This window comes from Buteo buteo, chromosome 20 (genome assembly GCF_964188355.1).
Source record: "Buteo buteo chromosome 20, bButBut1.hap1.1, whole genome shotgun sequence".
Lineage (NCBI taxonomy): Eukaryota > Metazoa > Chordata > Aves > Accipitriformes > Accipitridae > Buteo > Buteo buteo.
Window position 1 is genome coordinate 21,612,111 of NC_134190.1, and position 26,693 is coordinate 21,638,803.

General features: G+C 37.6%; 1 protein-coding gene across 2 annotated transcripts in view; it reads left to right on the forward strand.

The window, feature by feature from the left end:
* Nucleotides 1-26,693, forward strand: part of CDH12 (cadherin 12) — a 155,693-nt gene that overhangs the window by 10,023 nt on the left and 118,977 nt on the right. For both annotated transcript variants that reach the window (XM_075052482.1, XM_075052483.1), the window contains exon 2: nt 24,042-24,336. In XM_075052482.1, the coding sequence (XP_074908583.1) occupies nt 24,042-24,336 (295 nt within the window). The remainder of the gene's footprint in view (nt 1-24,041; nt 24,337-26,693) is intronic.

A 26,693-nucleotide genomic window follows, 5' to 3' on the forward strand; every position in this document is an offset into this window, starting at 1 on the left:
TTGTTTTATAATAGCTGTATGCACATTTGCTCAGTGTGCGGTGAGTGCCAAAAAAGCAAATGGGATGTTAAAAATTCTTAGCAGCGGCAGAAGAAAATAAATGTCATTAATACAGCTTTGTATCTAAATTTCTGGTGAGCCTGGATCTTCGACACTGTGTGAATTATTTATCTTTGGTCTCAAAGAGGACGTGTGTCCCAAAGAACTGGGAAAAGTACAGAGAAGGATACAAACGCAGTAAGTACCTTTGGACTGACTCCTTGGCGAGGAATGACTGAGTAAGACGGGTTTCCTTAGCCTGGAAAAGAGACAAAGAGAAGGAGATACAATAGGTCTCTGTAATATCTAGAACAGAGTGGTGAAGCTAAAGGGGAAGGAATCCCTCCTTCACCAATGCAAGATGGGGGGCATCAAATGAAGCCAACAGGCGGCACATTCAGAGCGAAGAAAAGAAAGTGATTCTTCACAAAACGTATAAATCCAAACGAGGTAGCTCCGTGCTGCAGGGTGCTGTGGATATATAGAATTTTTCATGTGTGTGAAAAGGGAGTGAAGAAGTTAATGAAAAATCAGTCTGCTGAAGGCTAGTAACTACAGAGTCACCACCAATGTCTCCACAAATTCCTGGCGGCTTGGAAATGGTGTGGTGAGCTGTGCTTTCACTAACCTTATGCTTTTCTCCAGGTACCCACTTTTGGCCTTTGCCAGAGACAGGGTTCTGGGCCGGAGGCCGCTTGCACGCAGCGCAGCGCACGGTTCTTCTGTGGGGACCGTTGACACCAACAGACGTTCTCCTCCACCTAGGAGAAAATAATGAGAAGTGTTTCTATTGGTCCCGTCCCCCAAAGGGACTCATTTAACTTTGTTGAAAGTTGGGCAGGAAACTGAGCAAGGAACAATTCAGTTCTAAATAAAAAAGTATATTTCCTTAAATATTAATTCTCCTAGTGAAAATATAAGCATTACTCCTTCTATGTAAAACGCAAACATCCGCAGTACTTCATGTAACAATGTACAAACTGTTTAGTGAATGGGGCTATATGAGTGATAATATTAGATTGAAAAGATTTAAGTCAGTAGCGCAGGTCAGCATCCTCACGTAATGTTGAGAAAAACGTCCCGTTGGCGAGAGGTTTGTGATATCGCTGCGAGTACTCTTGCCTTCCACACTACCTGCCATTTCACACTGTTTCTTGAGTTTTCTAGTCCATGTAGCTGGCAGTGGATCTTCCTTAAGAAGATCCTTCAAAAGGGCTGATCCTGCTCAGGCCCGCTGCACGTCCCTCGGAGCGTTCCTTAAGCTGGCCCAAGCGCCGGACACCGACGCTGCGCGTGGCTGCGGCCATCCTTGTCCTGCCAGGTGAGGGACTGAGCTCGGGCTGCAGCCGGCACGCGCGGGTTTCCACGCTGCCGGCGTGATTCTCCCGCTGCCTCCAGGCGAGAGGGAACCGGCGCAAATATTCCCATCTCTCTTCTTGCTGGGATGTTTTCATCTTTTTATACAAATCTTAACGCCATTCTTAGCAAATGCAATAGGTCATTTAAATCGTACTTTGCAATCTGCTTCATGAAACTAAAATGACCTTTTAAAGTGGGTAAGAGTTGAAATCACGTTATGTTAGTCTGACTGCCTGATTAGGTGAAAAGCAAGAAGTAAATGAAAGGAAGCTTTTGTTATACCTTCTGCTTCTGTGGAAGAAGTCCTTGTTTGTCTTGCAAACTCAAAAACCTTCCGAGTTCTTTATATGTTTGCATACAGTCTTTATATACAAAATGAATACCACATAAATTGAAGGAGAGTAGGTGTTTTATGTGGTGGTTGAATAAGAATTTAGGCCTGTCAGGAATGTGTACACCAGCCTTTGGATTTTTCTTTACTTCTCAGTGCTTTTCTGGTGCTCAGTTCCACTTGCCCTTCAAAGAAGCTTAAGGTGAGGCAAGATGAGAGAGAATTTTCTGTTCTAATATCTTAGAGGATAATGTCAATGTGTTTTAATTAGTAAAGCCTTTTCTCCCCGTGACTAGGGCAGTGAGTAAACCATAGTCCCTGGCGATGACACTGTGCCATTCAGCAGGGCTTGTTCTGTTCAAATTTTTCTGGTGTCGTTGCTTTTCAGCAGTGATGTCTGAGTAAGCTGTTGATCACAGCTGATGTGAGTCTTTTTTTTTTTTTTCCTTGTATCTTAGTGTTTATGTAGAATTACTGTGTTGAAGAGAGTACAGTTTTTTAGTGTTTCACGTCACAGGAACCAAAGACATTTTCTTTGGGGTGTCAAAATACAGATTTGGATAGTTAGTAAGAGTTATTGTGTCAAAAAAAATCAGCCCATAGGTATTTATGTGTTATGGCTTATGTGAATTAAGCATTACAATTTAAAAAGTGGTGCAGGGCAGTCTTATTGCTCTAACAATATGTTTTTTCTTATTGTGAGAACTGAAGCATGAACTGTCAGAGCAAGCCAAGAAAAAAATCTCATTGTAGTTGTTAGTGCAATATATATCTTCTAGAACCTGAGAACATTTTTTCAGCACTATCATATAAGCCAGTTAATAGCTTCTGCTTGTCAAATCCAGCTGTATCAGCCCAACAGCAGGTAACTGCTTCTAGTTTAACCCTAATTGATGCCAGTAGAAGAGTCCAAGAAAAAACTCAATGAGTGTTTGTGGAATCATGAGATTCCCGCAAAAGCCTAACGAATTCTGGCAGACAGCATTTGTGCCATTTAAGAACTGTAATAAAGATGCTGAAAACTTCAAACACTGATGAGTTTTACTGAGAACTTCTTTTCAGGAAAGGTATGTGTTACTGTGGCATTTTAAAAAAGTACAGTATTTACTTCTTTTGAGTCATTTCTATGCTGATAGACTAATTTGGTATTATCAAAAACTTAAAGGGCAATAACACACTTGTTACCTATGTTAGAAACAATAATTTTGGCTTTGTTATGTAGTAAAACACAGAACCAAAGATAAGTTCTTCTTTCATGTGGGATACAAACAAGATTGGTTTACTTTATTTACCATTTTGACATGTTCATTGCAATACTTCATTTGCCATGGCTGAAAGCTATTGTAAGGCCTGGTTCTGAATTGCAGTTACTACATCATTCCTTCTTCAGCAAGCTGAGTGTAAAATTCTGCCAGATGAGCCTGGTAGCAACTATAGCATAATTTTATTACCCGAGGTAGTAAAAGCAGATATATTGTCAATTAAAAAATAAATAATTAAATGTCTAACCTATTCTTTTGTTTTGGAGGAACTGTTGGGGTTTTTTTTAAGAAATTGTAATTGATCCTACAAAAAATGAATTGTTCTGTCCTCTACACTTATTACCATAACTATAAAGTACTGTGATTCAGAGAGGTGCTTTTATGGGCCTCATTACTAAGGCATCTGAACATCGCAATGATTATCCTTGCAGTGGCTCTGTGAGGCAGGAAAGTATTAGCTCTCTCCCATAAGTAGGGAGCTGAAGCACAGGAAAGACTGAATTACTTGTCAGAGTAATTATCAAAATTATATTGAAACCCTAGAGACTAAAAAGTCCATCCTTCTGATTTTTTTTATTATTCTTACATGTGGGGGGTTTTATATATAAATAATGGTCTACAGTTTTATATTGTCTGAATTGACAAGTAGGGAGCGCTGTCTATGCTGAACAACACAGTAACTGAGAGAGCTGGGCAGATCTGCCTACCTGGAAATGAAATAAAGGATTACTGATTAAATTTCTCTACATCCAGCCACTGCAATACTCTTTAGATTGAATAGTTAGCTTCCAACTCCATTCCTAGTCTTGACATTAATAAAGTCAAATTTGTAACTGCAAGGTGAAGTAAGCTCAAAGGGAAGAGGGAAGGGGAGAAAAGGGCGGTGTTGCCAGTTCCTCGCTAGCCTACTCTATTCATGGATCATGAGACTAGACGACAAAATTATTAAAATAACAGAGAAAACAGGCAATTGGAAGTATTGTGCTCATAATAATCTGTCTGTGTTATGCTTCATGCTTCTTCACTTGTGTTCCTTGGAATAGATTGTTAACATGTTTCTTTGGGGAGCCCAGCCCCAGAGACTGATTCTGAAGTAATGGCTTCCTCAGTGTATTAAATAATTCTGACAGGCTGTTCGTTTTCTTTAATTATCTCCAAGTATCAGTGGTTAAAAACTTGTAAAAAATAATGGTGTAAGTAATTAGCCTATTGGCATTGCTTTTCCTATAGGCTATACAAAATAATAAGAAATGTGTACTGAATTTGATCACATTTTATGCATTATACAGATAATTTTGTATTACTATGGAAAACATAAAATGGTATTACTTGGGGGGGGGGGGGAAAGCCTGCAACCCCTCTGCCCAATATCCACAAGACAGGAACAAAAGATTCTTTCATTCTGTGTGTTGGTGTGGGCTCTATTGCCATGTTTGTTAATGATGGACAGTTGGTATGCTATGAGTTACATAAATATGCAGAAGTTATTTGCTTCAGTAGTTTATCTCCAGTGTTACTTTCCAGTGATGTAGCTCAAATGGCAGGAAAAAAGTTACAAAGATAAATATAGGTAAAATTGTTCAAGGACTTTGCAAAGCTATTGATATTGTATCACGATCATGTATTTAAATAGCTGAAAGTCATTTATAGTCATAATATTCATGGGTGTTACAAACTAAAGGACAAGATGAAGAAGGGCCTAAAACAATGCCTACAACAAAAGGTAATGGTGGCATTTGTCTAAAAGCTGCCAATAGCCCACATATTTTGACAGACTTTATTAACACAAAACCTTTTCAGAAAATTGATCTTCAGATTCGGGGATTTTAAAGTAAATTTACATTTTTTCCTGTTAAATTGCAGTTCACATTACGGCACCACTAATTTTATAACCAGCTGATGAGAGCTGCATATATTTACTTAAAGAGAAATCACCTTGGTTTACAATACAGATATAAACTAAAGCCCACTTCCATTTTGAGCTGTGTCCAAAAAATAAATTGGACCTTTCCTAAAAAATTCTTTTTGATTCTCTCAAAATAAAGAAGTGGATATTATTCTTCTTAAATACTGAAGTCCTGACCATGTTTCAGAATCATCCCATCTGCACGTTACCTGATAGCTGGCAAATCTCCGTGAATGTTTCTGTTCTGATCTAAAGTGCACTTCTGAGGCAAGTGTCTTGATTGTTCAGACTTACTGTACGTGTGTTCACATCAGGAGAGGTCTTGGAGAGTACAAACGAGATCACTTCTGGATAAAAATAAGCCAAGAGGATGCACTACATGAATTGGCACTTAGTCCATCGAACCAGATGAGATCTTGTCCACAGCAAAAAAACCCTGAGGTGCATTTATTACGGGCATCGTTCCTCAGCATCAGCTGCTTCATTCTACAGATCCATTCTTACTGGTTCACATTACTTGCTAACATAGGTACAGCTTGTGTCTAATAAAAAATAGATATGGAGAAACTACCCAAGGCTAGGTGAGTGCTGGCATGTTTAGTCAGCCCACTTTCCCTAAATTTTAGTTAAATTTTGCAGTCCTTTTAAGAGGAGCTACTGAGCAGAAGTGATTTATACAGTCAAGTGTCCAAAGGTGAATAAGAAATTATGCAGAATAGTAGTATAAGGTAGGAGAGTATGATCTCAGTTTTGGAGTAGCTCTTTGTGATGTTTATATTACAATTTATATTTATACAATTTATATGCATAAGTATGTCATTTTTTTGTGCTCGTAAGGTACACATCTCATAGTCTACAATCCCTGAAAAGTCGAGGTACTAGAAAATAAGTCTTTACATGGGTTGCACAAAATCAGAGCAAAGACAGGCTATTGAGTTAGAAGAAATGAGCTTCCAAGCTACAGAGGCAAGAGAGGTGCCTGAGCAAAAGTTTCCATTGCTTGCTCATATGTATATCCTGCTGTGCTGTTGAATCACTTTTTAAACAAATAACCCCCAAATTCATGGAGTCATGTATATTCATGGAGTCTAGTATATATATGCATGTGTGTGTGTGTGTACATGTACATATTCACAAAAATGTCTATGGTCTATGATCTGCATGTGAGGTCTACAGAGGGAATACAAGTACAAAATAAAGCCTGAGCAAAAATTTGCCCATACACTGCCTTTTTGGTTAATTCTCTCTCTTATTTGTGTTAGAACATGTTCAGCCATTACTTTTCTCAATGTGAAAAAAACGTACAAAGAACACTAAAAACGATGCGACAGATCAAATTTATGTTGAAGTCACTGAGAGATTTCCGTTGTAATAAATTTTGAATTTATCCTAACTGATTGATAAGACAAAGCATGGAACAGGCAATGCAAAGTTATAAGAATCATGACAGAGAAATGAAAAATTATTTGTTGATGTATTTGGTTTAGCAAATATGTTCTATTTAAATAGACTTTTTCACTGCAATAATGAAAGGTAACATGAAGTCTAGTTTGTTTTTTTTTTAAATGGAAAGAAAATTAAAATAGTCCAACTAAAAAATGAATCTTTGAAAAGAAAAATTGGGGTGTGAAAAAAGGGTAGAAGGACTTACGAAGAACAGAAGTCATTTTCTAAATATTGGATTATGCTCTTAACAGTATATTTATTCCTGTGAAGGCCAGTACTTTCTTTTGAATACGTGCTCATGAACATATTCACTGTAATTTTTTCTAAACTACAAAAATTAATATTTCAAAACTTTTTATATATGAAAGAGATGAGAAAGGATGCATACATTATTCACAATCTGTGATAGAGAAGTCTTGTATGTAGAATGCAGTCTAAAATGCCATCTGTTTTTTCCTTTAAGATTCTCATAAAATGCATATTTTTAAAATACTTGGCTATGTAAAATTAATTTGCCCTTTCTTTTGGAAACATTTGCTAGCTGTTTTGCAACATCCATTAGTAATGCATATGATTTACATGTTTGATCTTTTTTTTTTCCCTTCTTTTCTCTTTTTTCCACTTCCATGTCTCACCAAGAAAAGAACTACTCTAAATCAAGCATACAGAAAACATGTGGGTGTATGTTTGTGTGTGTAAAACCAGCAGCTGGGGAAACTCCATTTGATTATTTACTTTTGTGCTGGTAAATGATCCAAGTTTTCTTCTCGTAGGCCCTCTAGTTCCACTGTCTCGACCTTTAGTGTTTTCATCCTTAAACCTTCATTGAACTGACCCAGTTTCATACAGGAGGAGGACAAGTTTGCTTTAGTTGGTGTTCTCTGTTGAGATCATCATCTCTGCTCTTCTGAATCAGCTGGAGTTACTGGGATTGATCATTTCTTCGGTGTTCCCAGCTGAAGCTGTATAAAGTTAGATTATTCTGCTTCACTTCTCTGATCTTTGTTTGGGGTTCTGTGGCTTGAATGAAAAGCAAACTTAATGCTCATCTACAGCTGCTATTGTGCTGGAAGGCAGCTAAAAGATAGAGTACTGCCATTAAAGTCACTACACTTTCACTGAATTCTGTTTACAAATTGTAGCATTGAGCTACTTTGTACCCTTCTATTTCTTTGTCTGTTTCCCTTCCTCTAAGTAGAGTTGATGATGCCCTCTGTAAATTGATGTACAGTTATCATCTGTGGCTCGTATATGAACGGGGGTTTGAAGAACCTGAACATCATTAACTTTCCTGTGTCAAAGTCCGTAATACCCCCAGGACTTTGGCAGTGTGTTGCTACTCAAATCCTATATACACCCCACAGCGCTGATATGTGCTGCTAATTTGCTGTTGCCATGAGTAGTTTATTACTTTGCCTGTACACAGGGAAAAGTGCTTTTCCATCCTTTTCACAGCAGGAAGGACTGCTCAGCAAGGAAATGTAGGAGTTCTTGTGGACTAAGTAGAGAAAGAGCTGGTTTCTGCTGCCCTGGCGGAGCACGACACAGGTACTTCTCCCGTGGGAGAGAGGTGGGTGTAGCAGCAGGATCAGCCCACAAAACGTAGTCAGTAATGCTGGGAGAACAAAGGTTTATTTGCACTTTTGGGAGGTCATCTGGAAGCACCTTACAGCCTTCCCTCAGTGGTTCTGGTGCGTCTGGGTTGCTGTGCCGAGGAGGGATGTACGTTAGAACGCTGCACTGCAGTCACAGCGAGAAATATCCTCCAGCTGAGATACGTAACCGCTCCTTTATAACCTCTTCATAGACAGGCATGTATCTCTTCTTAGCTGTGCTCCGTACAGCCCAGCCTGGCTGAAACACCTATTCATCTGTCTATCAAAGTCATGACATTCACAGCTCATGGGCAAGTTGGAGAGCCACTCTTATGCAATTTTTTTCCATCTTCTGAAAATGTTTCTTGTTGCTCTTTCTTAAAAATGAAAAGAGTGCCTTTCGAGGGCAAACTTCTTCAGTAGAGAGGGCATGTATCAAAATTTTTTTGCGGGGACGTTAATCAGCATTTCTGAGGTTCCTTCATGTGTATGAACAGAACAATATTTTTATTCGTGGAATGAAGGGAGGTCTTCAGATTCTCCCGTTGTTTTCTCTTCTAAAATACAGGTTCCGTTTCACATTCGTCTCACACTTAAGAATGAATTTGTGTAGGTTTATCTTTACAAGGGTAAAGATGAGAGTTTTTACTGAAAAAGAAAAATCCCAAGGAATCCTATATTCCATGGTCAGTCCCGTGGTGCTGATACTAAAGGAGTCACACAAGCCCCAGAATTGTCACCAGGGGTGTGCAGTACTAACACAGCTGACTACAAAAGAGATGCTTCAGGAAGTCAGAAATGCTACACTCCTCCTATCTGCAGCTGGTATATCAAATTAGGAAGAAAGTAAATTACTGTTGCTCCAGGTACCAGCTGTTCCAATAATGAAAACTCCACTACTTAGGAGTACTGTTTAAAACAAACTAATTTTAAGATTACTTTTATCTTCTGGGAGATTGGTGTTATAATGGCTTGTTAATCGTGCTGGCTAAGCCCAGTCTAACTAGGTCATTAAGTTAATGAACAAATTAGCAAAAAATCTTGATGTATTTATGAATTTCAAAATCTTTAGCAGGGGTGTTTCACTAATTTCGTCCATTTTTAGAGAATATTTATAGAAAATTTAGTATTCAATTGAATTCTTACAGAAGAACATAGTCCTGTAAGTGTGCTGGGACATAGTTTATTCATGATTTCATGGCATGAAATTTCATTGTGACAGGTGTTCAGCATCCCACAACACCAATTCATGCTTCCTGTAAATGTATCGTTAAAATGAAAAATACGCACTTTTAAGGCACACATATAGTAAATCAAAAGCTTGTTTTTGCTTAAATATTTTCTTTCGTCTGTGCTAGATGATTTTTCAAAGCATATTTTGCAGCACTCAAAACAAGGCCAGCTGGATGCCAGCAAGGGATGAATCTATTCTGAAAGCTTAAAAAGGCCCACTACAAGTGAATGCTCTATTCTTTTCATACCCCTAAGCCAGCCTCTCAAAAGACTTAGGTTTAGAGTAAAGGATGTAGCTCTAAATTGGATCTCATAGCAGCTCAACAAGAATGGCTATTTCCCTGTGCAGGTGTGGAAGGTGAGGGTAGGAGTGGGAAGCTCTGTGCGTAAAGGCTTTTGCTTTTTCGGTCCTTACTGAGTCGGACTCCCCATTGTTCATTTAATAGAACAAGCTCTATGGGGCACGTGGCTGGTACAAATAGACCTGTGCCTTGCTGTGGATATGAGTTTTGGCAGTTACGTGTTATTCCCTGTACGTAAATAAAGTGGAGTACGACAGAGTACAGCCTTACATGTCTTTCCACGGGTGCCTTGCACGCTGTGTTTTCAGAGGCTGCACCTGCTATGTTCATCTAGTCACACACTGTCATCATTGTCCAGGAGGTAGATCTTGCCTTCTGAAGGAGATAGGAAAATATAGCTTGCCTCAATGCTAGAAAGAGGTACTCTTCGATTACTGTAAGCAATACTTGCAAGAGAATATTCTTGTAAGGCAGTTTTCACTGCACTAAATCTATACAATACAGTTCTGCAGGAGATAAATCACCGTCGGATGTCCTTGAAAGAAATGAGATTTCCTAACAAACAACTTGGCACTGAAAAGAAATATTTTAATAATCAGTTTGTTACTAGAATTAGAAACACTAGCTTTCCACAGATTCAGTAATCTGTAGATCTAGAGTATTTTCCTCTCAAAAAAGATGAGCAACAGAAGTAACTACTGTTTTCTGGCTTACTCATTTTTGGCAAATTCATTAGTCAATAAGTGTAATTACCTGTTCGTTCTTTGATTTGGTTTAGCAAAAGCACTCTGTTTATATATTACCTACCCAAATGAATAAGTTTCTTGCAGTAATTGACTTATCATCCTATGTAAATTAGACCACATTATCCTTTATTGTTAAATTTAGTTCAATTTATGGTGCAACTATTCCTAGAGTAAGAGTTTCGTTAACAAACAGATGCTAATTAGTTTAGGATTAACTGATCTAATTCTGAATAGGTACCGGTGTTCTGTGCTCTCATTAACAAATCTGTAGTTTCTATACATATGTCTTTCAGGTATAGTTAAAATTAATCTGTCACCAGATTGTATGTTTTCTTAAGGTGCCTTATTCACAGTAGAGATTCTCTATTATTCAGTGGGTAAAAATGTTTGTCAGAACAAAGTAGAAATTTGTTCTTTATCATGACTCGTGTTTAAATTGTCTTTTTAGAGAGGCACAAACATGTTTCTCAATCCTGGTTTCTGTATTTGGAGGAAGCGTCATAAGATGATCAACTTGAGAACTGTGTTGCAAATCCATGAAAACTTCAAGGCAGACAGCTAAAGAAATAGATGATGTTAGATGCTTAGAAGGTCTCCAGCCAACAGATTTATTATTATTTAACAGCTAAGTCTGTTCTTATGGTCAAAAAGGGCACATACAAATCACCTATCACAACAAAGGAGTATTTTTTAGGAAAATCACTAAAAAATGCTTCCCTTTGTGAATATGACTTCCTCGATCATAATTAGCAGCTACTGCAAATCAGGTGAACTTAGTTATCAACAGCTGCAACATTTGTCAGTTAAAGAAGCCTTACTTCTTTGAACATTAATACATGGATAAAAAGCCTGTCACATAGCAAGTAACTCCTGCACCAGTGGAAGGATCTCACAGTAATTTCTGTCCAACTGAAGGTTTATTGTTAAAATTGCAAAAAGCATTATTTGATCAAGTTTATCCCATCCCTTGAATCTTGAAGCAATCAAAAAATATTATTTGAAGGTTCTGTAAAATCAGAGAGAGAGAAGGAGGGAGGGACGGAGGGAGAGAAATGGTGAATGATTTCCACACAAGAAAAGACAATACTTTTGTTGTTTCCATTTTGAGATCTTCAGTTTGTTAAAACTTAAAAGTGGAAAGAAAATTTACCAAAGTGTGTGAATTTGAACAAAAGAAAATGTTTACTCTCACTCTGCAGGAGAGTAACCTGCTAGTACTCTGCAGGACAGTATTCTGCTAGTACTTGTAAGACCCTAAGTATTACGGAGTAAAATTGGAGACGATGGGAGTTTTGCCATTGACTTTCTCGAGGCCAAGATTTAAGCTTTATGGACACAATTAGGCTTCCCTGGAGCCTGGAGAGATTTTGCCCTTGTAAATTATTTTCCCCAGGACTTCTGGAAGAACCATCTGCAGAAGGATTAGGAACAAATTAACACCTCTGTTGTTTCATTGAGCAGCTCTATCAGAAAAGGGATGGAATATCAACTCACCCAGACACAGCTCTTCTACCTCGCTTCCCGCTTCTTCCCTCTTCCAAGGTCTCTGTAGCAATAACCCTGCTGCCCTCTGTCTCTGGGGTAAAAATACTCTATGCTCTTCTCTTCCTTTGCCATCCCTAATAGCAGCAGCAGAGGTGGCTGTTCTTTCGTCGTCTAGTCAGTATAAAACATAAGTAGAGCCACAGCTATAGAAAACAGAGATCTTACCGCAGCCATACAGTCTTTTCTGTTTCAAATTATAAAGCTCTTTAATTTCTTTATCTGTTACAGTGTATTCTCTGCTGATTCCTAAGAACACTTTTCTTTATCCATTAAAAACATGAGTAAATCTTGCGAGCAAATGCTATAGCTAGAATATAACTTCATGTAAACTCAACACATTTTTTAAAAAATTGCATTGGGACAATCCAGCAGAGACAATCACCGTTCAGATTTATAATTAAACTGCTCCATTTGAGCAGAAATGATTTAGGCTTGAGCTGTGGAGGATATTTTTCTCTTGCTTGTTAGTACATAGGTGTGACGTTTTTATTAAAAAGAAGGCATACCAATATTCTCACACAGTGCAGCTTAATGATATGTGAAATATGAATGTATCCATAACTTACAATATATACGGGATTTCTGTGATTTGATTCAGTTCTGCATAGTACTATATAAATGCCGCTTGTTTTAAATAATCCAAGCCTGAAGAACGAATTCTAACAGTCTACCTGTGTCTTAAGAATCTACTTTTCTCCCACCCAAAGTTTGATTAATTAAAAGACCCCACTGAAAAAGGAATTTTCTGACTTGCAAAACTGCCAAAAAAAATTCCTGTAAGTCAAGCCAGAAGAAAATGCAAACTATGCAGTGTGTCACTTATCTGTATTGTACCAATTTTCTTGTTTTATTTATTATATTCTCTAACTTACTAAGTTTTAATATCATGAATAGCACCTCATATACATTCTATTGAAATGACTGGTACTATTCCTGAATAACCTGATATATTCAATTGAGTAAAAAATTATAGATATGACCCCTTTGTTACTATTTCTAAATCTCTGAAATTGGAAATAAAGTTCATATCCCTGCCAGCTATATCAATAAAGTTCTTCTGTTTCTCAGGGAGCTTGAAAGTAATACAACCTTTTTCTCAAGTAGGCCTTCTCCCTCTGCCAGTATGCCCCAGCTTCCACCACTGATTTTAGTTGTCATTCTGAAAATATAACGGTGTCGTGTTGCAGTATGGACATCATGATGCAGGAGGTGATGTGCAAGTCGGCCTGCAAGGGGTACGCTCCTTAAGCACTTTGATTCCTCTTCTTCCAGAGTGACCGCATTTACTCAGGCACCTCAAAACCATGTTTCTGCTCCTCTTTCTGTAGTAGCTCTTCATCCATCTCATTCTAATTTGTTGAACCTACTTACATTGAGGCCACAAAATTTCCTAAGTTGCTACTCTGCTGTTAAGTAATCACTGCTTGTCTCTTACCAATTTCTCGTTGGTCCTTGAGACAAAGAATGTGAGTTGATCAGACCAGAAACCAGCTTCAGCAAGTAGTTTTAGGAAGTGGAGGGACTGTTATTTATTGCATTATTGTTTGAATTATACCTAGACCTCAGTCAGTATCGCAAGAAGTTTGTCTCCACACTGTAGCAAATGCACAGCAAGTTACAGTTTCATACCCAAAGAATATTTAACCTCAAACTACTTTGAATGTTTCAGCAAAATGAAAGAAATAGGTACAACGCAACCCTCTCCTATGCTGCTTCTGGAACCTGAGGAAAATCAGCAGTTGCTGTGTGAAAAGGCAATTTCATTAATATAGCCTTTAAAAATACTGTTCTGAGGAAATCTTGCAGCTGGAACATGATTCACGCGATTGCGCTTTCTTGGAATTGACGCATCTGGGCACAGAAGTTGTCTTTCATCTTCTCTGCTCTGCCTTCTATTCCTATATCTCATACGCATTAAGCGTTATTGATTCATGACTGGTGGATTATTTTGCATTTTATTTTGTGGTGTGGTGTGCTTGTTTGCCTGGGTTTTTTGGGCCCACTGAACACAAAGATTAAAAATTCAGAAGTTATTCTGTTTCACTCATAAAATTCTGTGCCTGTAAATGCCTTAAAATTATCCCTCTAATATATGTGTTGAAATTAATATTTTTTCACCTCTGTGATAAAATCTAAGATATTTTTTTTTCCTGTTCAGAAAAGAGAAGTGGTCAGATAGTTTATACCTTGTCACAGTGATAGACAGGTTGAGGCAGAATCTTTCTACTCTGTCATTCCCTACCTGTTCTAGTGTGTCATTATCAAACAAAAAGAGACACTATAACTGACAGTGCTTTACAGCAAGTGTGATTTACAGAACAAGTTTTTTGTGTTTAACATAACATTAAATTTAAATACATGAGGAAGAGAGTTTTTATATTCATTTGCAATGCAGTCAGTGAAGAAAAGTATTTGAAATAATGAAAAAAAATGTATTAAGGGAAAGATCAAAATGAAGAAAGTTTAATCAGCACCAACAGAATTTAATAGGCCTTTGCTCTAAAACCCCCCGAGATCAGACTGGAATTGAAGAGCATACTGATATAAATAAAAAATGAAATAGCAGAAGATTTATTTGCTACTTAAAGTTCCAATCAATGTCAAATTAAGCATAAGCTTTTATAATCGGTTTAGAATCTTTGACCTCTCCAAATGCAATGGACTTAAACTGATACTCCTTCAGCATATGTTTCCAGCTACGCGTTTACTCAAAAAAGAGGACACCCTATAGCTCTAGTTTTTCTTTTCATGTTCTAACTGCAGGAACCTGTTCTTCTTGATTTATGACAGAGCTCCTGTTAAAAGTACTTAGAAGTTGTTTATTTATCAGTGATTTTAAAAAATTTATTGTTTATTATCGTTATCATCTTTGGGATATACACACAGAAAAGATTTCAGCATAGGTAGACCACTGGGTAACGCAACGGGAGTCTGTGTGGTGATCTGTGTCCTTTCACGTCTCTCCATGTCAGAGAACTGTGGCTTCCTAAAGTAGGGTAAACCTAGTTTGGGGGGTCTTATGGAGGGCATGCTTCTAGGAACTATACTGAGGCTTTGACCTTCTGGAGAAGCTATCTCTGGATATTTTGCAGAGCTGAGTCAGGGAGCTGGGGACAGGCTTGGGATTCACTTTGTGTGTGGTCAGGTCCCCCATTTCTACAACGGGGGAGGTCACCTAACCCCTAACACAGTTTCTGTGTTAGAGACTGATTAACAGTAGAAGGCAACTGGCTTCATGACTACTAAGCCTTTGGATGTTTGTGTAGTTGGAGATATATTTTTTCTAGTTGCAGTTGGGGTGGGGAACCATGTGCTGCTCCACAGCTAGTGTCCCTCATACAGGTTGCTGCCTCCTCAGAAGAGCGACTCCAGCAGGAAGTTTGAGTTTTCCATAAATAATTTCAGAAGAGCTAGGCTTACCAAAGCCAGCTATTCAACTGCTTTAACTTGATGGGACAGTATGATATAAAGAAGTTCAAGGGAATTCAGTTAGCTCCAGGCATTTGGGGTGAAGTGAATGCCACCAAGGGAAAGAGCGGGAAGCTGCTCGGAGCCACGATCTCTTCCAGCAGTGGATGTCATTCCATAGCCCCTATTTGCCGTGGCGGCCGTCAACAGGCAGCTGTCTTTTTGTCTGTCACTTCAGAAGCAGAATGGCATAGAGTACACTGTCTTCCCTATGACATATTCATAGCTAATACTACAGCCTACACAAAGGTATTCCCACTGGCATCAGTAGGGCAATTCCTGTGAGAGGAAAAAAAAATCATGCAACTGAGCAGCTGTAGCTATAGCTTCCATGGGAAATTAAATCTCAAGAAAAAAATGTCCATAATGTCATGACCCCTCATTAGATGGGATGAGGAATCTCATACATTGATCATGTTGGATTTGGTATTCAAGCATGTGTCCTCTGATGCTAATGGTATTTTCCATGTAAAGCCCAAGTAGTTAATATGTGAGGAATAAGGAAAATAAACTATGATTTTATACCTTGTAGCTTAAGATATCTGTAGAGTGTAATTCTACAGAAAATGGATCACATTCACACACCCTTGAAAGAAAATAGATTTTGTCATTTCACTTCACGAGCATAAACACCTCATTTTAGACTGAAAATATCTAACCTTGCCAACAGCCTGATTTCAGTGACAGTTTGCAATATAAAGTTCCTGCTTGTTCTCAACTTTTTGAACACTGGTTATCTGGTGATCTTCAGAGAGACTATCTTCATAAATATAATTAGGCAGTCATTAGGAAGTATAAACTCTCCTCTAATAGATGTCTTACAAATTTTGTTACAGATATAGCATGTTTCATGTAAAGGCTTCCTAAGTCTCTAGTATCTATTTTTATTATATTTATTCATCCAGCATAATTCATATTTTCATGCATTGATCTTTTATATATGTTGTAGAAGAAATACAGCAGGGAACATAATGCAAAATAATATATTACTCTCAGTATGTGGCATCCAGAGAGATGCAGGTCTTTTGATATTCTTACAGCGATTCCTGTTTCAAAAAGGAAATACTACAATCGTATATACTACCTAAAAAGAGCACCACCCCTCTATACTTACCATTTTAATTAATTACAGCAATGCCATTGGGTGGTTTGCAGATCTTGCACCATTAAATAGCAAGAATGTTGAATTTGATTGTAATGTTGTCTTTTCTTCCTTTAGTTTTCAGAATTAAAAAATAAGCATTGCCTTGAAAAGGAATACAAGTATCTGCTGCTGAAAGCTGGGATGATTTTTTTCCCCAGACCCCTGTTTGTGGCAAACTCCCTTCCCTCATTTCTGTTTCAGGCATCAATGTTATGCTCCCACTTAGCCACTGGGACTCCAGCCAGGCACTGGTACAGAGGGAGCGCCAGTGCTTTCACAGGTGTAAATCAAACCAGCTCCACTGGTGCCAACTGCAACGCATTCGGTTGTAACAGGCGATGTCTTGCACGGGCTCCTTTGAACCACAAGATAGTTTACCATAGATTTCAAGTGCATAGTAGTGAAAAAAAAGGAAAAGGCCACATCTATTCATGGGGATGCGTGGCACAACCTCACCTTTTCCATATGATGCATTAAGGTCTTTGGACTGAGAGGGTTTCAGATTCAATCCCCTGCTCTGCTCCTGTTAAATACTTGGAAAAATTCTGAAATTATAAAAATTTAATGAGATGGTGAAATCATTTTCCACTGAGCTGTCAGCAGCAGCTGCATGCTTCATTGTAGCTGATATTACTTCAGCAGGTTGTATAAAATTGCACTGGAGAAAGAAGAAATTGGAAGTTGATAAATTTCCTCAAATTTTGTCTGCTGTTGTTGTCTAATGGCCAGTGCTGGAATTTGTTGTTGGAAGCTGGGATTACGTTCTTACTTTACCATGGTAATACCTAGAGGCCTCAGCAGATTCACGGTCCCATCAGCTGTTACTGTTCTGCAGAACATTTCTTTCAAATGGAATTCAGCATAACTGTGGCCTTAAACCTCTCAACATACACAGAGCACATTGTAATATGGAGTTATACGAGTTCAATAAGAATAATTTAATAAAAAAAGATTTCCAATATTGATTCTTACATTAAAGTTTAAGAGAGAGGACCATGACGCAGTGTTTCTGTATGCATCAACTCCAGCTGAAATGGTCATGTAAATGTCATCATCAGAAATATATGCAAGTCGTAGCTTATATATGTAATTTCTTGTATAATCAAGTTGTAATGAGATATTATTGATAGATTTTTATTCTTTCAGTATTTTACTAGTGCACATTTTTTTTAATTTAGCAATTTTTTTCTGTCTATGGGCAATTGCTTTTCATGACAGAAAAATATATTTATTTTGGAATGTGCTTTTGCAACTGTTATTATTGAATTCCACATGGTGCAACAAAAATATTCTTGTAGAACAGAATTAGAAAAATAACAATCCCTGACCCCTCAAGTCAGTGCTGTTGATAGGAATGAAGATTCATTTGAACTGACCAGGTCAGGTACTGTTTTTATTCCTTGCTAATGACTTATTTGCCATCATTACTACACTCATTATTGGAAAAGTCTGGTCTGACTTAGTATGCTTAAACTAAATCCCTGTGACAGAAGGAGATAATGTTTTATTTAATTGGATAATCGGTGTTTTAATTTAAATAAAGCTCAGCTTTATTTGCCAAACAGGACTCATTAGAAAAAGAGTAGAAAACATTTTTGTTTAATTCCTCTTGAATAAGAAAGTATTCTAATCTAATTTGGACAGTGTACTAAAGAGACTTCAAAATGCAGAACCATGTTGTCTATTACCAGTTGTATAAAACCTAGACAGAATAATGCTAATTCTTGGAAGTAGGTATTTTACTAAACATCAGAAGAGAAGCCATAGCAATACATCCCTAAGAAAATTAGTCATGGTGATAAGATATGCACAGCTTGTTAGTTCAAATGATAATTTTTTTATCCTTGGTATATTTTTAATATTTATATTTATATATTTTTATATATATATATGCAACCTTTAACTGACATTTTTAATTATTGTTTAAAATTCTCATAGCACTAAGAAAGCATAGTCATGCATGGGGGTCTCTTGTAAAAGCCCTGTACAAAGCTAGTACGAAGACGCCCCTTTCTACTGTGAATAATTTTCAGTCTTAAAAGGAAACAAAACCATCTTGTACAAATGACCTTTAAAAAACATCATTCCTTTTTTTGTCCATCTTTCTTTTACCTCATCATTTTGTGGTTGGACTCGATGATCTTAAAGGTCTTTTCCAACCTAAATGATTCTATGGTTCTATGATTTTAGTTGCTACTTCTTTCCGTACTCCTATTTTGCAGGTTCCTCTGACCCATTTTGTAGTAGTGTCCTAACGCCTCCCAACACAAGCTTTAGCCTGCAGTCTTGCCTGGTTAATGTGTGTTAACTGGCTATTCAGAGATGCCCTAGGTAATCCAAATTTTTAGGATCAAGAAACATTTGCACCGAGTGTGTTGTGAGCAGATTTCGCCTGGTCCCTAAATGTCCTCTGGAGGGTGGGGGGTGGGGGGCATGGGTGGGTGATGGAGAGGGGAGGAAAGAAAAAATATTTGTTTGGATTTGATTAGCAGCAATTGCATTGTTGGTTTTATTACTCAATTTCCTCAATTAAAGTCTCTGACAACCCCTCGCCCTCCCTTTTATCTCAGGAAAGTTTTCAACTTTTATATACTTTTAGATGGAAGAAAAAAAAAATGTTTGGATGAAAGCAGTACATTAGAATCTAGTTACCAGTTTTTAAAAGGAACTGTGCAATCTGTGTAGACCATAGAGTTCTTGCCAATAGAAAATACGCGTAGAATAAGTATCTTTTAAAAGGGTAATGTTCCAAATAGAAAGGCTTCTTAGGTGGTTAGTATCAAAGATTTCTCTAGGCTCATTTATACCCTCCTCTCCTCTAGTGGGCATCCCTGTTCCAATGCACTGACTTTTGCGGTAGAGGATTGCCAAAATAGCTCTGCTTGTGTCTATGATTTCCATACAACAGTGACCTTTTTTCCTTTCCTCAGTTCAGAACATCATTCTGGGTTTGCAGTCTTAGGTAATACTGGAGCTGACAGGCTATTTTGAATTCTTGAACAGTTTTCATTGCGCATCTTACCCAAGAAAGGGCAGGGGAAGGAACTGGTAACTACAGAGCAAATGGAGGTACTTGGAAGTAGATACAGGCAGAGGAAATAATGGAATAAGGTCCTAAAATATATTGCATAATGAAAAATTATGTAAAGGTACATATGTGGGATGGATAACTAGTACCATTCTGCATGCAAGGAAGGGTTAATATCTTGGAACATTTAGCAATGTTTTCAGTCCAAATATGCACTGCAATATAGCATTTGAATTGATCTACTAGCAATAAATAAGTTGAACAGTGAATTTTTTTTCAGCCTGTGAAATTGGCAATGGAATAAGACCTAGAATCTCAGAGCATACCACAGGGTGAATATATCAATTTAGTCATGTTAAACATTCCTTGACATTTAAAACTTTTTTACTTCCTCCTCTTTTCTTTCTCTACCTTTTTTTTTTATTGTATATTTATGAGAGATTCAGAAGGGGAACGAGTCAATTCATAAAACAACTTTTCAATGTCTGTATTGCTATGAAACTAAGATCACAGCAAGCCTAGTGAATGTCATAGCCCTTGTTCTTGCATCCTCTGTGATGACTTCATTTTAAGGCTAGATTATTTTGCAATTTGTTAAGTTTCTTTTGCTTCTGATTTCTTTACCTATGTCTGTGAATTTACAAATTTGACTTTCCAAGTAATTGTAAGTTTACTAATGCAAGTCATTGAAGTGTTTAATAAAAGAGAAGATGAACAGTTGAGCATCAGATGCATAGGATACTGATGAGCAAGTGAGCACCAAGGAACAAATACTTCTGATCCGTACTACTGCCGTGTTGAATTTAGGTAGGAGTATACAGCAGTTCTTGAAGCACATTAGCTAATGTATTTCTTGATCTTTCATGTAGTTTCATATGTAATTTCAAATCATTTGTGCAGGTGTGTGAATTCTTGAAGTGACATGGACTTTATAACGCTGAGTTATTGAAGCAGTAAGGTCTTAATTTATTCCTAAAATACAAATAATCATACTGCTTGTTAGGAATTGGACATAACTGCCTGAAGAACTGAATAAATAATTTCTCCCAGGTGTGCTTGTAGTGAGTTGTTACCAACTTTTTCATCCTCTCTTAAGCAAACTGGCTTTCAGCTAGTTATAGGCTGAAGCAGATTGCTAGATCACATGGAGTTGTAGACTGGCTCAGTCTGGCATCTGGTATTGGATATGATTCAAGAACACTGTCATAGTTTCTGCATAGATTTATGCAGTGTATTTCACAATAATGTCCATCTTATTATTCATACTGGATTTTTTATCAGTCATTTCCTTTGCCATATGTGTTATTGTTTGCACATATTACCAAGAATTATGGGATGATATGTCTTTATCTGCCATCACAGAAGAATATTCATGATTTTCTGCACTAACAGAGTTTGCTGCAAAAAATCATTAATTTTACACTTGTGGCAGATTTGCCCAGAGATCTGACACCAAACTCTCTGTTACTTAGGTAGTGAGACTAACAGCACAGATTTAAGCAAAAGTAGAAATGAATCCCTCGAATTTGCAAACCTTTGTGGCTTTTTTAATATTCAGGATTTACAGAGAAAACGTAACAGGAAGAAAAATCCGTATGAATACAATCATTTGTACCACCCTGTTGTAGTAAATTCAAGTAATTCTGAAATGTAAACACATTGTGGGGCATGGTAGGTAAGATTTGAGCACTTGTTCCCTTGCCCTGTAGTTTTGCTCAAATAGCAGAAGAGCAAGAATTAGAAAATAAGTACAAGCAAGAAGAAGAAATGGAATACAAACCCAAAACTACTGCAGGACACAGTGTCAGAAGCACTAGCCTCTCACAAATCCTCTGTATGTTTTTCAGCACAAAAAATAAATGTCTTTTCTTCCAGTGCAATACAGCTTGTAACATATAAATCAGAGACACACTAGCAAGCACTTATTCTTTAGCCTAAAGTGCTTTCTGGAAAATTTCGGGCATTGAAAGTCAAGATTATTTTCTAGTGTTGTGCAATTCCAACCAATACTAGTTCCTCTCTCTCCGTCCTTGCATTTGAATCTCAGTATTGCATGCCTTTTATTGTTGGAGAATTTAGTTCATTTTAAATTAAATCAGTCAGCTATTCCCCTACAGTAATTAGACACTTTGTAATGTTGAATTGCCCCAGAAATTGCACAGCTCAATGTGGGTTACAAATAAGCATGCATTTGCCCATTGTCCAGCAATGGCATCTAAGAAGCCTATATAGAAATCGGCAGATTAGCATGATTTGATGAATAAATACAATGTGACGGATCCCAGCTAATGCAAAGCAATACAGCTCTGCTTAAATCAACAGAATGATTACTAGGTTATACTAGCTGATTGATATTTGTGAAGCACAGTAAACACATCTATAACTGTAGAATTGCTAATGCTGCCACTTATAAAGCTTTTTTGCTCCAATAGATTTGAAAAAAGCTATGCTTGTTCTTGTCTTTGTTTTTCACTCTTCCTTTCTCTTAGGAGCCCTTGTTTTGCTTTTTTCATGCTATACTTTTTACCTTTTTCCTCAACTAGAGGAAGCAACTGTAATTATTTCTCTCTAGTATAATCCAAGTCCTGGGGTAACACATGCAGTGCAGCCTGATTTGTTACTAGTTGAACATAAACCCTTCAGCTGGCCATCAGAAAGACACTCAACCATCTCAGCTTTAGTGCCAAATCTGATGACAGGAGATGGAAGTAGAGACAACATTCTTGGCACGCTTCCCTGTTTACAAATCCCTGCTTCGAAACCACATTCTTTTGCTCTGTGATATTCTTACTTCCAGGAGTATGGAACAAGGTAGACTTCACAATAAAGCCCAGACAAATTTTATTTAATACAGCGATACAAGCAAGAAAATGGTGTGGTTCCCTCTATAAGGTTCTAACATTTTTTCTTTGAACTTTCTCATCATCATTTTGTGTGGTTTTTTTTTTTCACTCCATGTGTGTCTGTAAGCCTCTATATGATAATGGAAGGAAAATACTAAGTTTTAACTGAGCGAGGTATAATAGAACAGCAGGAAGCTTGTGAGCCACTTAAATTAAAATGATGAGGAAGAAATAGACATTAATTATCTCAGGCTGCATTATCGTTTCATTTTGCAAGCAAGGAAATATTTAACACCTCAGAAGCAAAATGCTTTACTTCGGACTGGAGAGATAATTTAAAATTGCATGCAGGGGGCAGCTAGATGAAAGATCAGAATCTAGTATATTCACTGAGCAGGAATGATGAGATGAAAAAGTAGACAAAGAAGAGACTATGTTCATGTTCGCTCTGTCCCACAAACCATGACCTCTTCCACAGTCACAAGGACCTATTTTCAATTTCAAGGCAATAGCTATAAATGTTAATAATTGCCTTTACCTCTTTCTCTGTAGCTTAGCTTCTTGCCCCATTACCAAAACCATTTAGTTTCTCAGTAATTCATTTTCTACATAATCTCCTTTCATGTCCCATGTTTCCTCTATTGTGTTTCACCTTGGGCAGTACATCATGTAAATAAAGCCTATATCCATAATCGCTTTACTATACTGCTTAAGGGAATTCACTCTTGAAAACTCCATTCCAACCTGTGTCCATTATAGTAGATCTCTTTAGTCCTCATTAGATGGGACAAGTGGGTGAATATTTTACAAGATATTTCAGCATCAATGATGTAACCTTGAGTACCTATTCAAAACTTAGATGTATTTAAAGGATGAGCATGAAACAGATAAAGACATCTGAGAAAGAAGTTCATCATCCTGTACTTCAATTTCAAAAATTCCTGCATTTGAAATAGTGTTTAAGGCCACATTATAGTAGTATAGACACTGATCAAATGGCCAAAAACGTCCAAGAACTTGTATTCAAGTATATTTTCAAATTAGAAATAGAGATTTAATGTACTAATAGCCTGGAAAATGTGTATATTGGTATTTAAGGCAGAAATAATTGAGTTAAGGCAGAAATGATTGAGTTCTGTATTCTTCCAATGAGCAAGAGAACTCCTAACTTCACACTGTCAGCAATGTGACTACCTCCGAAAGGACAGAAACAAACAATCAAATATTTGTGTAAAAGGTAGTATTTTTAGTCCGTTTAGCACTTACTGTAATTAAGAGGTGTATACTGTCTTTTTTAAACCAGGTTTGACTTTGAGTTTGAATTTAGGATTCCGTCAAGCTCTTGTGTGTGAAATGAAAATTAGATACTTCTCTTCCACGTCTCTGAAAGCCAAATGCCTCTGAAAGCTTTTGACACTCTCTCATGTCATCTCATGTTTGTTTGACATGGCTGTTGGTGGTTTTCCATCCTTGGTCTTAAATTTCAGTTTATAACAAATCCGAAGCCCTGCTTCATTGCAGTTTTAGTAGTGGACAGTATTCATGGGAGAAAGCAGGCAGAATTTTGAAATGCTCTCTATGCTGGGTACTAGATGGGAGTGAACATATTAGATAACATACTACCTACATTTTTTTCCATGCACTTAGAGGCAGTTAAGGACTTATGAAGTTGGTTCCTCTAATGCTTTTATTACATAAGAGAAAAAAAGAAAAAATAATAATTGTCTTCCAGCATAGAAAAAGCCATTAATGTTCTTTTCCTTCCTTTTTTTTTTTTTTCTTTTTGTTCTCAAGCTTCATTCTGACTTGGACAAGGGAGTGGGCACTGTTAAATACACCCTTTCAGGAGACGGTGCTGGTACGGTTTTTACCATTGATGAGACCACAGGAGACATTCATGCCATAAGGAGCCTAGATCGAGAAGAAAAACCTTTCTACACACTCCGGGCTCAGGCTGTGGATGTTGACACAAAGAAACCACTAGAGCCTGAATCAGAGTTCATCATCAAAGTGCAGGACATTAATGATAACGAGCCAAAGTTCCTGGATGGGCCTTATGTTGCCAGTGTCCCAGAAATGTCTCCAGTGGGTGAGTAAGATGCTTTAAACACTTGATAACTAATTGCATATTACTTAATTGTCTCAATGTGCATTTCCTGCTGAGGAAAGAAAGAGAAGGCTGAAATGAAAATATAACTTCTAAACCTTATTATTAGAAATGTCTCTGTGCTTAGAAATATACAGATTATGGTTTTGTTTTAGCTTTATTTGCTTATTTAGAAACTCACTCTCCTGCAAAATGAGTGCCTGGGGCTGTAAGTCTCTGAAGACAGGAGAAAGAAAAAAAATATATTCAAGGCAGGTCTGCTAAGGTCCAGGGGTTCTGTGCATCCCCAAACCTGTTATTTCACATGATGAAGTGTGTTCCCCTTTCTTCCTAGTTTATGTTCACTTTTTGCTGTACAGAATTAGATGGTACAACAGCATCTTGCCACTTACTGTTCTTGTCTTTGTGGCTGTTAAACTCCTACAGCACTTGCATGATCTACTAATTATGAATTAGGGGATGATTCTTTATCCAAGTCCTGCCACACTGTGGGTGCTGAAAGCAACGATTGCCCTCACCTGGCTCTCCACAATGCAAGAACGGGAGTCAGAGAGGCTCAGCAAGACTAGCTTAAGGTCTCAAAAACCTAATGTCCAAGAAAATACCAAATGCATTGGATTTTTGAGTCAAAAAAAAAAAGATGAGACTGACTGGAAACATGGTAAATTTTCAAAAAGCTAGTGTACAGGGGAGAGACTCATTTTCTCTCCAAAGAAAGGTGGACTGTAATAAGGATACTGAAGCACTGGAATAGGTTTTTGTTCAAAGGACTTTCACAAAATGATAGGCATTTGCCGGGGAAGACGTAAAGAGCATTGATCCTGCTTTGGAGCAGGGGAATAGACTAGATGGGCCCTTCGGGTCTCTGCCTGATGGCTGATTCTGCAGTGGTCCTGAGCAGCGTGTTTGCAACGCAAGCACACTGCCTGTGTCCTGCTGCCAGATGGCACTTCGGGCTTCCCTGCGGGCACCAGAAATTAATTCATTCTGGGCTGGGAGGCCTTTAACTTCCCAGTGCTAGTTTCAGCTTATTGCCATTTTCTCTCCTAAGCTGTCTTTTCCCAGTGCTTCACAAGCCAGTAGTAGTCATTTAATACTCCCTGTAGTTGCTAACAGTTTTGGAAGTTTTCTGACTGTGAAATGTGCAGAGGGATCCTGTTGCCCCTTCAGCTATGCAGCTCAGATGGTGATGTTTTGAAAGACTATCCAGGAGGCAACTAGCTATCTACACAAGTTGCTATATGGAATTAATGAGGAAGTAGTTTAAATTTTGTGATAAAGAGTGGTAGAATGTGATAAAATATGATATGAATAGACATGTAGAGATGATCACGTTAATCTCATGCAAGTGGAGGGACGAGTTCATGACAGTCACCCATAGAGGTGCATCCATAGATTCACTGTATAGGTGCACTATTGTTGTTGCCCCTATAGAGATGCCTAGTAATATTACTTACAGTTATATTATTTATAGATGGAAAACATTTTTTTATATTTTGAAGTCTATTTCTGTGGCAAGTTCAGAATGAAATTTTCTTTCCATTGAATATATGGTTAGTTGTTACATTATTTTAAAGACTTGATAAGAGAGAAATGAGCAAAATAATAGTGAATAATGCTATTTACATAGTGGAATGCAGTGCATTCGTTCTCTGACTCTTGCTCTCCCTTTGTCTTCCTTTCTTATTTTCTTAAATATGTGTGTGCAGTAGTAGACAAAATTCTAACAGTGGTTTTATGGGAAAATCTCTTCAAGGTGTGCCATGCGTTATGGCTTTTACATTGACTGGGAGTTGCATGACTAAATGAGATGCAACTGAATATGCTGTGTCATGCATACAGTGTTTTAAAAGAAATGCTTTTCAATTTATCCTCCTTTGGAAAAACAGCATTAGATGCCATGGTAAAAATGCATCCTTTTGATCTTCACTTTATTCAGTCACATTCACTACCTCTGAAAGATTTATTCATAACAGTTTTTATTTTCCTCTATAAGAAAAATAAAAGATGGATGAAAATTGATCAGAAAAGTCAAGGCAAGGAAATAGTGCCCTAAATGGAGGCCTAAACTGCAATTAGTGGTTACTAAAGCAGATAATTTTTGCTGATGGGTTGTCTTGCAGCAAAAATATCCAGAAATGCCTTCTGTCGCCTGTGATGTGCCAGGAGATTGTGCCTTCTCCGATGTAGGTCTCTCCACACTCTTGCTCTCTCTTATCTATGCTTTTGCTACCTTATGTGAGCACAGATTTCTCAGAGGATCTAAAACTACTGCTCCCTATCATCAGTACCATTTAGTTGCACCTACAGAGATGCCTAGACCTACCACTGCCTGAGGC